Source organism: Citrus clementina, unplaced genomic scaffold (genome assembly GCF_000493195.1).
Source record: "Citrus clementina cultivar Clemenules unplaced genomic scaffold, Citrus_clementina_v1.0 scaffold_4, whole genome shotgun sequence".
Taxonomy (NCBI): Eukaryota; Viridiplantae; Streptophyta; class Magnoliopsida; order Sapindales; family Rutaceae; genus Citrus; species Citrus x clementina.
Window position 1 is genome coordinate 18,424,128 of NW_006262274.1, and position 12,482 is coordinate 18,436,609.

Below are 12,482 nucleotides of genomic sequence, written 5' to 3' on the forward strand. Positions count from 1 at the left end.
GAACTAATCATGAGAATTTGAATACTTCTAGGCTATTGGTGCTAACTCATTGCTTGACACTTCTGTTATTGCATTTTTAATGATTAATTGGATTTATGTATTACTGTAATTGGATTTATGTGTTACTGTACTTCATTATTGCTGGACGTATCAGTTATCTGCCTTTTTGTATTTTGATTTTCAAATAGTAATATGATGCTTTTTTCAATGTGTTTTAACAGGTCAGCTGCCAGTGGAGTCATTCTCTATAGATACTGTCCTCTCCATCTCGAGCTCACATGAGCTTCCTGGTGATCAGCTGCTTGAGGAAATTTCAAGAGTTTTAAAGCCTGGTGGGACAATTCTGATTTACAAGAAATTGACGTCTGTTAAAGGGGACGTCGATAAGGTAAATTTATTCCTGTTTGTCATTTCATTTGAATGTGCTTCTGGTAAGATGTCTCACATATGTTTTCCTTGAAGGCAATCTCTCCTCTTGAGGGCAAGTTGCTGTTAGCAGGGTTTCTAGATGCACAACGTATTCAACTAAAATCAGTTGTACCAGCTGAAGTCGTTTCATTTGGGGTAAGTTTCAATTTTACCTTACATTTTCAATATCAATTTTTCATTTTATCCCTTGTCTTGTATGAATTTGGGTTTGTGTGATATGGTAAGATGGAATTGCCACTGATGAAAGATTAATCAGCTAGAAAAGAATTAAATTTTGTTGAATTTGTTCACCTCCGCTTCTGATGGGAGGTTTATTGAAAAATTGCAAGCATTAACTCAGGTGAATTTTTGTGATTTATTTTGTATGGCATTTTTTTTGTTGGGGAAGGCTACTAAATGTTTTATTTCATGTATTGTTGCTTTTGGTCTTAACTTTCTAGTTTTCCCTCTGTGACGAACTTCATGTATCAAAACTGTAATTTAATTATACATCAAAAATTACTTTGAAGTGTCAATTTAGCAATTTAGTAATTGAATTTGTGTATTCACTTGTAGGTAAAGGGTAAGAAGCCTACATGGAAAATCGGGTCATCCTTTGCTATTAAGAAGGCTCCAAAAAGCTTAGCGAAACTTAAGGTGGATGATGATTCTGATTTGATTGATGAAGATACCCTCTTAACCGAAGAGGATTTGAAGAAACCACAGTTACCATCGGGTAAGATAGCAAACTTTCTAAAGCGGGTTATTTTGCGAGGCCTCTTTAGTGTAGATGTTTGTGTATGATACCTCTAAACACGCTTTAAACTGAAACATTTGTGCAGTTGGTGATTGTGAAGTTGGAAGCACAAGGAAAGCTTGCAAAAACTGCATTTGTGGTAGGGCTGAGGCAGAGGAGAAAGTAGAAAAGTTGGGATTGACTATGGATCAGTTGAAGAATCCACAGTCGGCATGTGGGAGTGTAAGTGCTGTTATGAATTTCCATTCTTAATGTCAGAACTTTTATAATTTCGAAATCATACTTTTTTTTTGGGGTTCATTCTTTTAATATGTATTTTGCAGTGTGGACTTGGCGATGCTTTCCGCTGCGGTACATGCCCTTACAAGGGTCTGCCTCCATTCAAACTGGGCGAGAAGGTAATTGGTGTTATTTATTTAGTGACATTGCCCCACTTTATTTCCTCGATTGTGGAAATTTGGATTGGAGTAGAAACAGAAGCTTATATATGTATATGTATGTATGGCAGGTGTCACTGTCAAGCAACTTCCTCGTAGCAGACATTTAGACATGAAATTTCGGGCAGATGCATCTGAGAAAAGAATCAGGCGGATTGTTTCTGGAGTTGCTTAACAATAGGCTCTAATGAAATGAAATGATTTTTCATTGTTGAACATTTATATTGTGTCGATGGGGAACTCTAGCTCCCCACTACATGGTTTGGCTGTTGTCCGTGAATCTGTAACACAATGATTTAAGTAGATAATAAATTTTGTCACAGTATTTACCTTTATGCAAGGAGAGAAGAATGCTGGAATGATTTTTCTCTCATTGCATTTGAATTCTTCGTCTCTGCTGGTTAACAGAGAGCTAAGTTTGAACATATATGAGAACTTAATACAACAAATATTATAAATTATAAATTCTTTTTACTCTTCAGATATGTTACGAACAACACGCTTTTGTACAAAAATGTAAGCAAGATCCACAAACTTCAGAATGGAAATTTTTTGACAAAATCAGGTCTTTGGCATTTTGAGTTTGCAAGAATTAAACAAGAATAAGAATTTGCCTCATGCATGCGCCTAAGTTGATTAGTTAATCTGTTGAGAGACAAGGACAAGAAGCCCTTGTGGCCCGACCAATATTTCATTCAGAAAATTTAACAATCCAACCCAAACCACTGGAGTTATATCTACACCCGCAAGAGGTGGAATCAACTTTCTCGTCTGAAGAAGAAAGGGTTCTGTGGGAGCATAAGCTAGTACATATGGGAACTTCGCCAGTGGAATTTTTGGGTACCAGGACATTACTATCCTTAAGATAAACAGAAAGGAAAATGCTGAGAGAAAGGGACCTATGATACCAATTGCCAGTTTCGCTGTAGCCGGGTCCAAATCTGCAAATGGCAACATGTGAACAAAATTTGAGGTGATGTCTGATGTGTCTGCCACATCAAGCTTGATGTTTTTAACAATATTGACGCTGTCATGGGAGATTCCTGAAAAAGCTGCTGTGGATGGAGCGAGTTTGATGTCAAGGAGATCTGCTTCTTCTAGGAAACAGCATGTGCTAAAAATTGACACTTGAGGGCCTTTACGTGGATTTCTTCTGCTAGAACTTCTTAATCTTTCCTGCCACAAGATAGAGAGTTAGAAAGACATTGGAAAGACATACAGCTATTTTGGGGAAAAAAGAAAATCATCTCCCTACTGTTAGACAACCGATAAGGATTTCAATTCTTGCTGCCTGTAAAGAACAATAAGGACTCTTACAAGGTCTCACAATAATTTTTAATATTTTGCATGAGCCATTGGCGGGACTTCTGTTATTAAGGATGCCTGCCAACTCATATCATCCAAGTTATTTTAGTAGTCATAAGTCATAACCAGCTTTTTTGGGCTTTAACATGCAACAAGTTGATCCACTAATGTGCTCTTATGTGCAATAATTATGCCACAGAATATGAGATTTTGGTGATGTAAAATTGCAATCAGGGACTAGATTGAAAACTGAAAGAGAAATAGGTCTCCAATTTCTAATATCATCTGAAAGCTACTGGAACTATAATGCATACAAAAGCAAAGGATTCACGCAGCTTGTTCATTTTACCAGGAAACCTAGCAGCCAATAGTTATAGACAAAACATCATTTCAAAGAATGGATGCAGAATCCTGCATACCTAACTGTATGTTGGCGTGTGGCCATGTTTGGCTTGGTCATCAATGTCATTCAAACATATAAAAATTTAATGTTTTAAGGTAATTAATGTTAAGAGCGGGACGATGTAGTAGAATGGAGGATTCTTGTACTATTTTAAGCCAAATATGATCAATAAACAAAGTTTTGTGGACTTTCCATATATTTTAAAAAATAGCTAAAAATATTTAAGCATCACATCTGAGTATCCCTTGTTATCTCATCATTAGTCATTAGATGAATGAATCATAGATAGAATCAATAATAACTAAAACCAAAAGAAATTGTTCATAGAATCCTAAGCAATACATTGGTGTACTGTTACACACAACAACATATAAAGCTGAAAGAGTTGTATAACACAGCTCAGTTAGCTCATTGATGCTGAAATTTTTGTTAATTCTGTGTGTAGTATCAACTCAAGAAACACTGTAACCTAATAAACGAGCTTGGAAAGTCAAAAGGTGAATAATCTTCACTTGATCCTTAGTTTAATTGAGAATCTAAATACATAAATAAATAAAACTTCATATAATTGCCGCCAAAATTAGGGAATTATTAAATCTACAAACTCCAATCCACAACAAAATTCCAATAACTAACTAAACACAGCACAAACTGAATCACTTAATCTACGTACAGTAAAAGAGACATGAAAATGAACTCCAAAATTATGGGAAGAGGACATCTCATCTCTATCAATAATGGTAAAACTTAAACTAAAATAAAAATTTTAAAAAACAACTATAGGGGGGAAAAAAACGCAGCTGGGTACTTACAGAAATGCCGAAGCTCTGTTTTATGGGCATCGGAGGTGACCATCCTACAAATATTGCCAGAAAATATTTATTGGCATAAAATGAAAGCCAAACAAAAAATTTTAAAGGGTGTATATAAATATATATTAGCATAGATGAGTGTCACCTTTAACATGAAAAGTGTTTGCAAGTTGAAAAGAAGTTGCCATCGGAGACTGAGATATCTGCCCAAGCAACGTTATCCTCCCAGGAAAGAACAAGTAAACTGGCCTGTGGTAGAAATAGTTTTCGGGGAGTTGGCAAAATTTTAATGATGTCCCTAATGTTTTATTTAATATCATTCAAGAACTAACTTATGTAAATTCATCACTTGTGTCTGTGGTGTTTCCAAAATGAATGTCATTTAAATTTTAATCCACGAGTTTACAAAACAAAAAGGGTTTTAGTTTTTAACATGAGTAAACCATACCCTTTCGATGATCATTTTATAAATGTTTTTAACCATAATTTGTCCATTTATTTTATAAGAGTAACCAGTAATCACCATGATATATTATTACCTTTAAATGCCCTTGAAAAAATTGAGAGTGAAAAGAATCACTTTTTTTTTTTAGTTTCATTGTGGGAAGGAATTGGATTGTTCTAACCATTTCCTACTGGTCGCAGCAAGTTTATTTAAAGAGTGATATATCATTTCAGAAGAAATTTGAGTATGTTCGTGTCTACGTAGCGAATGATTTTCTTTGAAATATTTAGAAACAAATTTGTATATTTTCAAAAGTAAGATAATAATTTTATGTGACTTATTTTTCATGAACAGAAAATAAATAATAATAAATTTGTATATTTTCAAAAGTAAGATAATAATTTTATGCGACACAAATTGGTGTTTGATCACTATGAATGTAAAGTTCATATACATTTAGTTATGGTGGGTTCAATCACATATTGTGTGATACTAATGCTTTATCATCATTTATGGTACATTATACACAGATTTACATAATCACATAACAATAGGAGTATGATTTTCCATTACATTGCCTTCAAATGAAGTCAAGTTTAAAGATGGATGCCTAATGCATGCCATATAGCTGTGTATTTCTTAGCTCCAAGAGTCTGCCCCATCTTTTAGCCATAGAAGCAGTGTTTTTAGCACCAATATCTGCCAAAATACCAAATATTAATTACTTAATTAGATAGCTATTTAAGCAACTCAATTACAATAACATATACTCGGCTCTAATTGATGAATTTTGTCAAAAGCACTCACATTGAACTGTAGGTTCAGAATTCTCACATGTTTCTGAACATGTATCCTACAAACAAAAAAAGCCAAAGTGTGAGTGAGTGAGTGAGTGTGTGTATATAGTAAAAAATAACTGAGTCAATAATTAATCATTCTCTAGTACGAATGCTCTCATTTTTCTTTTTATACGGACATGCTTCTAAACCATAGAGTTTAAAAGAATTAGTATTTATTTCTCTTAAACCGCACGATTTTAAGAGCGCATCTACGTTAAAAAAATAAAATAAAAGTGACCGCACTTAAAAGTGATTTTATGTTCAATACTTTAACAGCGGTTGTAAGCCGGATTGTATCTTGTACGAGTGAATCAAGATCAGCTTGATATCCTGGTTTAACATATATTACCTGCACAAATACACACACACATACACGTTGCATTAAAATTCGGTTTTAATTGATTTTTTTTTTTTTTTGACAGAGATTTTAATTGGAATTTTGAAATTGAAGAATAAATAGAGAAATTAAAAAGATTTTAGAAACTCACTGAAGGATCACCACCAATATCAGGCAGCTGAACGTTGCGATTCTCTCTGCTGGATAGTAGTACCCAAACATTAAATGTTGTATCAATCTGTTGCATCATGATATATATATATATATTAAAATGTTTACTTATTTCTATTTCTTTTTTTTTTCTTGTACATTTTTTTAGTGTATATTTGTTTTTGTATTGGAAGATTAAAATGCAGGATTAGCTAGCTAGGTTAATTAATAGGTAAAGATAAGATATACCTTTTTGCAATAAGGGGAAGAACAATAGCTACATTTTCGACTGAAGGATGTGATGATCCTTCCATCCACTGAAAACCCAAAGCTTGCATGCTATCGTAAACAAATTAAAACAAATAAATAGAACTTTAGAGTAGTGTTGTATATATATATATATAAAATTGGGATGTCCAGTTTATATCGCAATTGATGCAACATATACGTGACGTTTATACAACTCATCATGTGATATAATGAGATGGATAAAATAAATAATTACTTAGTACACGATAGTTTGTAGCAATGCTACAATTAAATCAATTTATTTTAGGGCAGCTGCTAAGTCGCATTATCTGTAACTTACATTTTGCTCAATATTAATTTCTCATAACCTTTAAGTGGTTTGACAATTAACAATTAAATCAGTAAAAAAAAATTGATTTCGAGTTGATGTAAAATACAAATGATTTAATATTTTAGACTTTGAAAGTTTCATAATTGATTGGGAGGCATTTAATTTGATTTTTTTTTTTAAGAATTAAACACAAGCATGCAGAATGCCGCATGCCCGATGAACGGTAACAAAGGTTCAATTGTAAATATTATGCTTATTAGCTAAGTTGGTTTTAAAATTACAACAAAGTGTTTAGTAAACAATTAACTAATATGCATTAGTTCCTAAAATACTTAAGTGACCTGCAGTGATAAATTTGGAACAAATGGAGGAAAAGAAAAGAAAAGGGCCAAATAATAATAGCCATACCTTTTGGATAGAAAGGTTGATAGAAACTTGAGCATCTTTGTTTTTGTGTTGATGAAGATGATCATCATCTTCAATCAAATCAGCCAATCTTAATTGTTTTAGAGAGACCACATATTCAGAGTTCCAATTCCCATGCCATCTTCCATCTGATGGTGACACTGTTATCAGAGGCCGCGGAATCTTTGAACTCTTTTTCACAATCTAAACACAATCAAAGAAGCATGCGAAAATGCAATATTAACCAAATTGTTGAATGTAATTAATTAAAGAGTTCATTTTATTTATTTCTTTATCCTCAAAGTTTTCTTGGCAGTATAGTATGGTATAGTAGAACAGTATAGTGTGTGTGTATATATATATATATATATATATGTATGCATGTATGTATATATACCTGCGGCTGTGAAGAGTCAATATTTTTCTTGAAAGAAGCAGCATAGATTTTGGAATTGTGATGAGGAACAAGCTTGAAGGATTTGGATTTGGATATGGAGATTGGTAGGTTACAAGTAGAGAATACTTTTGACATCATCAAATGGGTAGCTTTAGCATTTGCTCCCATACCTCAAGTATGGACACTTACCCTATCTTCCTGAACAACTGGCACTTTTCTAGTCTTTTGAAGATTGGTTAGACACTTAAGAGATGTAGGTTAGGTACTGGCCATCCATTTCCCAGTAACAACAATTCTTCAACAAGGATAATCCCATCTTATAAATTTGAATCAATTAGATATAAAATGACTTCTTTACCCTCTATAATAAGTGTATAATATTTCAACCAAAAAGCGCCCCCCCCCCCCCCCCCAATATAAATGTCTCTATTTTGCATGTCCAAGCCTGTTTCATTAAATTCATGTCAATTTGTTTAAAAAGTGTTTGCATAAAATTTGTTGTGTGTAGTATTTCTGAAAGTAAACAAATATTATTACCAATAAATTTGCTTTATAGATATAAGAAACTCACCTTTAAATCTAGCGCTTCTTATTTGATTTGGAGGATTGAAACAGATGCCTGAATAGAAGATTATTAACTTTGTATTCATTCTAGTTTTTGTTGTTACATTTTATCAAAGCTGTACAAAAACTTAGAGATTTGACCACAAATCTCCACTCCATTGGTAAAGGAATGCAAAATTGTTGTAGGAGGAAGGAGCCGGGCAAATAGTCCAAGATCAAATTAGAAACTAACATCCCTATCATCAAAAAAGGTCTACTTCTTTCAATGTATACATGCCAATCTGTTTTCACTTCGTATGTCTCTTCTCAGAATCACGAACAACGGGCAGATATCTGGAAACAGAATATGGGCAACCAAAAAAGCGTAAAATGTTCTGACAGTCTTTTTGATCAGCTCCATCGCCTCCTTGAGAATTTAAATGGCTTAAATAAGTTTTACCCTCGTATATATAAAATAGCTGCTGCCACAGAAGTACACTCAACCCCAAATTCACAGAGATACTGGAAACGAAAAGATAAACAAGAAGAAGCCCTCTAGAAGACATAAGCAAGGCAGAGTTTAGCAAAGCAATAATGATTTCCTTCACAAATCTCATAGCCAAATCAGTGCCAACCACATTTGCGGGGGCATGAGATCTAATTGATAATGGTGACCAGATGTGTAACCCAGCTGTCACAGACATAATTGCAACGTATATTGTACTGACAACAGCTGAAATGAGGAATAGAATGAAGTATCTGTGATTTGCTGCACCAACACAGTTTCCAATCTGCATTACATAATCAACAGCAAATTCTTGTTAAAAAATGTATCTTGCCACCAAATTTATTGGAACTTACAAAAAGGAAAATGAAGAATACAACTTCATATGATTAAAATTGGGAGTATAAACTACCATATCTTGCCAACTAGCAATCTTTCAATTTCATCGAACAAACACATCCAAGTAGAAAAAATACGGAACTGCGACATGTCTAAACAGTTTCTCACCATGTAAGAGAGAGAGATAAATACGCCATTACACACCAATGGCTTTTGATTGTTCAAACTGATCTACAGTATAAGAAAGAAGCATCAAATCACTATTCCACACAAGGTCTTAGTTTCAATTGCCAAAATGCAAATTTTTGAAGATTTTGGAAATTAGACAATTCTGACATCAAACTTTCCTACACATAATATTTATAACCAAGTTTTGAATGTAGTTTTAAACTAAATCAAGAAACACTGGATTCTATAGCAAGAAGACATGGTAATTAGTCGCATAAATGCAATAATGTTAAATTATTCATCTACGCAATAATAGAGGCTAAAAGAAATCTCCTCCTTTCAAATTTAAATAATAATCATAATAAAGAAGAAGAAAGATATCTCTCCGAACTCCAATTTTTACCCTCAATTAGTGGGTCGAATTTGGTTGCAACAAAGCAATCAGAGCTTCAAATCTACATCGGAACATCGGAACTGTTAATGGGGTTCTTTTGACTACTAAGGGTTCCAAGGTCCAACATTAACCCAAATTTCAGACAGAATGCACACACAGATAGGTTGAGGGGATTAGCTGGCATCATTAATAAAATTAATAAACGTATATGTAGCTTTTCAAATTGCATCAAAGAAGCTCAAAAGTTCTGATGCTTCACATTGCAAAACTTGACAAGTATCCACCTTTATAAGATAGACAACAACTTTGATCATCCAGATTCTTGAATTCCACTTACTCGAAAAATAAGGAGAAAGAAAAAATTCAAAAGAAAGTAAAGTAGCTCTAGGCTAACACATAGAAGGCTTTAAGCTTGCATGAAGTTGTTGGACAGTCCTAAGATAAAACAGTTGAAAGCCCGAACATCTAAATATTATATTTATAATCAGACTTACTTTAGATAATCTGTGGTTCCAAGTTCCAATGCTTTTACAAAGAGTCCAAAATTCAGTGTCAAAATAAAACATATTTCCAAGCAAGATACCCTGAATAACATTTGCTGACATAATAAACAATTTAAAAATTTTGATGAGTACTTACAAAAGGGCAGTGATGGTCCATGTCCAGCACACACATCCCACATGAGCGGCAGTGATGAGTTCTTGGAGATTTCGGCTTTGAACAATAGTGACAAAAAGTATAGTTTTCAAGGTCACCTTTCCCCACAAGTGGATAGCTACCCCACAGAACAAGGGGTGATGCACCAGGACAGTGGAATGCTGCAAGGCGGAACATAGAAAGAGTAGATACAGACAGGCATATTGTTATGACCAAGTGAAAAATCCCACAAAAGTAGCTGATAGAGAAAACAACAGGATGTACTGTCCACACTCCACCACCTGCAGTTACACATAAAAGTTACTAATATTAGACAAATGAAATTAATACCAGTGAATATAATGAGTAAAACTGCTCTGCAACTAATCTTAGGAATAGAAAATGCAGGATTGTGAATATACAAAATAAAATAAATTTTCCAAAACTCAACAGTTTGTAAAACTGAAAATGATTTGTGCAAAATAGCCTCCTTTAGAGTCGGACAGCAAAAATTGATGGCGCAGGCTGGCACAGAAATTTTGAAGCATGGGCCAAACTAGGATCTTCTGCAGTCTTTCAACTTACATTGGTTATTCTACTTTCATTTCAAATCCTTGTTCATATTATTTGCATAAGATATTAAGAATACCAATGCCTTGTCTATACATATTTGTGTCAGTGCTAACCTAATAATGTCCATCACCCTAATAGGATTTTGCTACGAAGTAAAACAGAAAAGAGAACACAATCACATAAATGTGCCAAAAAATTGTTTGTTGTGTGCATGAATGTGAGCGCATGCATAGACACATATATGAAAGGTAGCAAACAGCTTTGCAAACTTTACAATAAAAGTGACGAAGTTACAGGGACATACATATCACAAAGCCCATAAATCCAAAGAGGACACAAACAAAGCATCGGTCACGCAAGCGTCTCCACTTAAACCACTTGCTTTCGTGTTTCTGTAAATTTAGACTTGTGATGGCTCCACACCAACCGCACTTGAAAGTAGGCGTGTAAGATGGAAGAACAAGATGCAGTCCACAACCCCAACATGTTGGCTCATTATCCTTATCGATCGTTGTCACATAGTGTTCCTACATGTGAAAAATTGTTCATATGTTAATTATGTTTTATCAACTCTGTTCTGTTTGTTACTAACAAAACCAGTACCAGCATTCTACATTGAGATCAAATCACATTCCCTATCAGTAATAACAATTAATTGTATGTTCCAGGGAAAATATCCATTTTTAGGCAGAATTAATTCAATAAAAACCAAATCATGGAAAATTAGTTCTTTCGTTGTAAACTTTTTAATTTTTATTTTCTATTTCACACTTTTTAACTTACTCATGTCTTCCAGAATTTGTGGCCTGTTAGAGGTAGCATTGCCATGCAAAAGGTATCAAATCAGAGCTTGGAGGATTATGTTTTATATATATTTTTTCCAGAGGTATTTTTAACAAGTTTTTTTTACTATTCCTCAATGTAAAGTGTGCATATGCAGACTTGTATGTACAGCATTCACCTACTTAATTATCTTCTGAATGTTTAACACTTTGCCTTTTAGTAAAATCAAGGGCATCCCCTTATGGAGGTTTTCATACCAGCCATATCCTTGAAGCATTTTCTTTTCTATGCTCTATCAATTAAGGAAAGTCACTTTTTCTTTTAAAGTTGTAATGAACTAAAAGTGCCCAAGAGGTTCCAACATAGCAGCTATCTTTTTCAAAAAGTTCACACTGCCTCCATCTCCAAACAGGAATACCTACATTCTATTACTAAGCGGAGTTGATAGCATTCAGTTAACTTATGCACATTCTTTAGTACCTGATGTGCATAAATGCCACGAGATTTGCCAAAAAATGCAAATGGTGGTTTTATAAGCATGCTAACCTAGTTGAACCGTAACAGAATAAGAGTCAATATAACAGCCAAGAAACTTAAAACTAAACCGCTGGATTTATACGCTCGTGGTTCGCTCTTAACAGATCTAACACCTGTACAACATATTCATTATCCAATGAACTGTCTCCATATGTATAATTCTTGAGCTCTTTCCTAATAAACTTAAGCTTTTGAAACTAATGGTGTTTCACAAGGTATCAGAATCGTATGGAGCCGCAACAAGAATCCAACTGATAAAAAGAAAGCAAATTAATAAATGAAGCAATGACTTTCATCAACCACTGCAGTAAAATTATAAATGAAGGAAAAAAAAAACCCTTTTATGCTTTCTCAAAATATTTCAAATTTAGCCTCAAAATACCAACATGAAGAAGAAACAGTAAAATCAAAATCAAATTCATCATAATACAGAGAATTTTAAAAAATAAAAATAAGCACAGAAAAAAGAAAAAGCAAGAAACTCACATTGGGAGAGACAGCCATGAGGAGCTATGGCGAACCGATTGAAGACTGAACCAGATGAGACAAGTCAACGGAGAACGAAACACAATTCGTTCTTCCTCTTGCTTTCGTTCTCAAAGGGGCCAAGCCAATTACGATACGAGCAGTGGCCAAAGCTCTGTTATGCCAAAATATATTTTTTTGAACAATTCCATTTGCGGCCAAGAATTTTAATCTTAATAAGCCGGGGGCCGGCCACAAAATTTT

At 34.0% G+C, this 12,482-nt stretch overlaps 4 protein-coding genes across 6 annotated transcripts in view; 1 reads left to right on the forward strand and 3 right to left on the reverse strand.

Annotated features, from left to right (window-relative positions):
* The window catches only part of LOC18044083 (anamorsin homolog), a 3,261-nt gene extending 1,324 nt beyond the window's left edge, over nucleotides 1-1,937 (forward strand). For both annotated transcript variants that reach the window (XM_024185966.1, XM_006437450.2), the window contains 6 exons: nucleotides 222-388; nucleotides 463-564; nucleotides 985-1,144; nucleotides 1,251-1,387; nucleotides 1,489-1,563; nucleotides 1,674-1,937. In XM_024185966.1, coding sequence (XP_024041734.1) covers nucleotides 222-388; nucleotides 463-564; nucleotides 985-1,144; nucleotides 1,251-1,387; nucleotides 1,489-1,563; nucleotides 1,674-1,712 — 680 coding nt within the window. In that variant the 3' untranslated portion in view covers nucleotides 1,713-1,937. The remainder of the gene's footprint in view (nucleotides 1-221; nucleotides 389-462; nucleotides 565-984; nucleotides 1,145-1,250; nucleotides 1,388-1,488; nucleotides 1,564-1,673) is intronic.
* A 213-nt stretch (nucleotides 1,938-2,150) lies between these two features.
* Nucleotides 2,151-4,339, reverse strand: LOC18044084 (protein COFACTOR ASSEMBLY OF COMPLEX C SUBUNIT B CCB3, chloroplastic). The gene is made up of 3 exons (XM_006437451.2): nucleotides 4,268-4,339; nucleotides 4,123-4,166; nucleotides 2,151-2,778 (listed from the first exon to the last, which is right to left on the reverse strand). The coding sequence occupies exons 1-3, from the start codon at nucleotides 4,308-4,310 to the stop codon at nucleotides 2,239-2,241; spliced, it is 627 nt and encodes a 208-aa protein (XP_006437514.1). The 5' UTR covers nucleotides 4,311-4,339; the 3' UTR covers nucleotides 2,151-2,238.
* A 656-nt stretch (nucleotides 4,340-4,995) lies between these two features.
* On the reverse strand, nucleotides 4,996-7,577 carry LOC18044085 (large ribosomal RNA subunit accumulation protein YCED homolog 2, chloroplastic). Its single transcript, XM_006437453.2, has 7 exons — nucleotides 7,276-7,577; nucleotides 6,882-7,082; nucleotides 6,143-6,232; nucleotides 5,895-5,981; nucleotides 5,675-5,755; nucleotides 5,375-5,420; nucleotides 4,996-5,266 (listed from the first exon to the last, which is right to left on the reverse strand). The coding sequence occupies exons 1-7, from the start codon at nucleotides 7,441-7,443 to the stop codon at nucleotides 5,178-5,180; spliced, it is 762 nt and encodes a 253-aa protein (XP_006437516.1). The 5' UTR covers nucleotides 7,444-7,577; the 3' UTR covers nucleotides 4,996-5,177.
* A 318-nt stretch (nucleotides 7,578-7,895) lies between these two features.
* LOC18044086 (protein S-acyltransferase 11) lies at nucleotides 7,896-12,481 on the reverse strand. 2 transcript variants are annotated; one of them, XM_024186685.1, is made up of 5 exons: nucleotides 12,240-12,481; nucleotides 10,738-10,960; nucleotides 9,864-10,162; nucleotides 8,831-8,893; nucleotides 7,896-8,609 (listed from the first exon to the last, which is right to left on the reverse strand). In XM_024186685.1, the coding sequence occupies exons 1-5, from the start codon at nucleotides 12,255-12,257 to the stop codon at nucleotides 8,127-8,129; spliced, it is 1,086 nt and encodes a 361-aa protein (XP_024042453.1). In that variant the 5' UTR covers nucleotides 12,258-12,481; the 3' UTR covers nucleotides 7,896-8,126. The 2 variants fall into 2 exon arrangements, with proteins under 2 accessions (XP_024042453.1, XP_006437519.1); XM_006437456.2 differs by lacking the exon at nucleotides 8,831-8,893.
* Nucleotide 12,482: the final 1 nt, after the last annotated feature.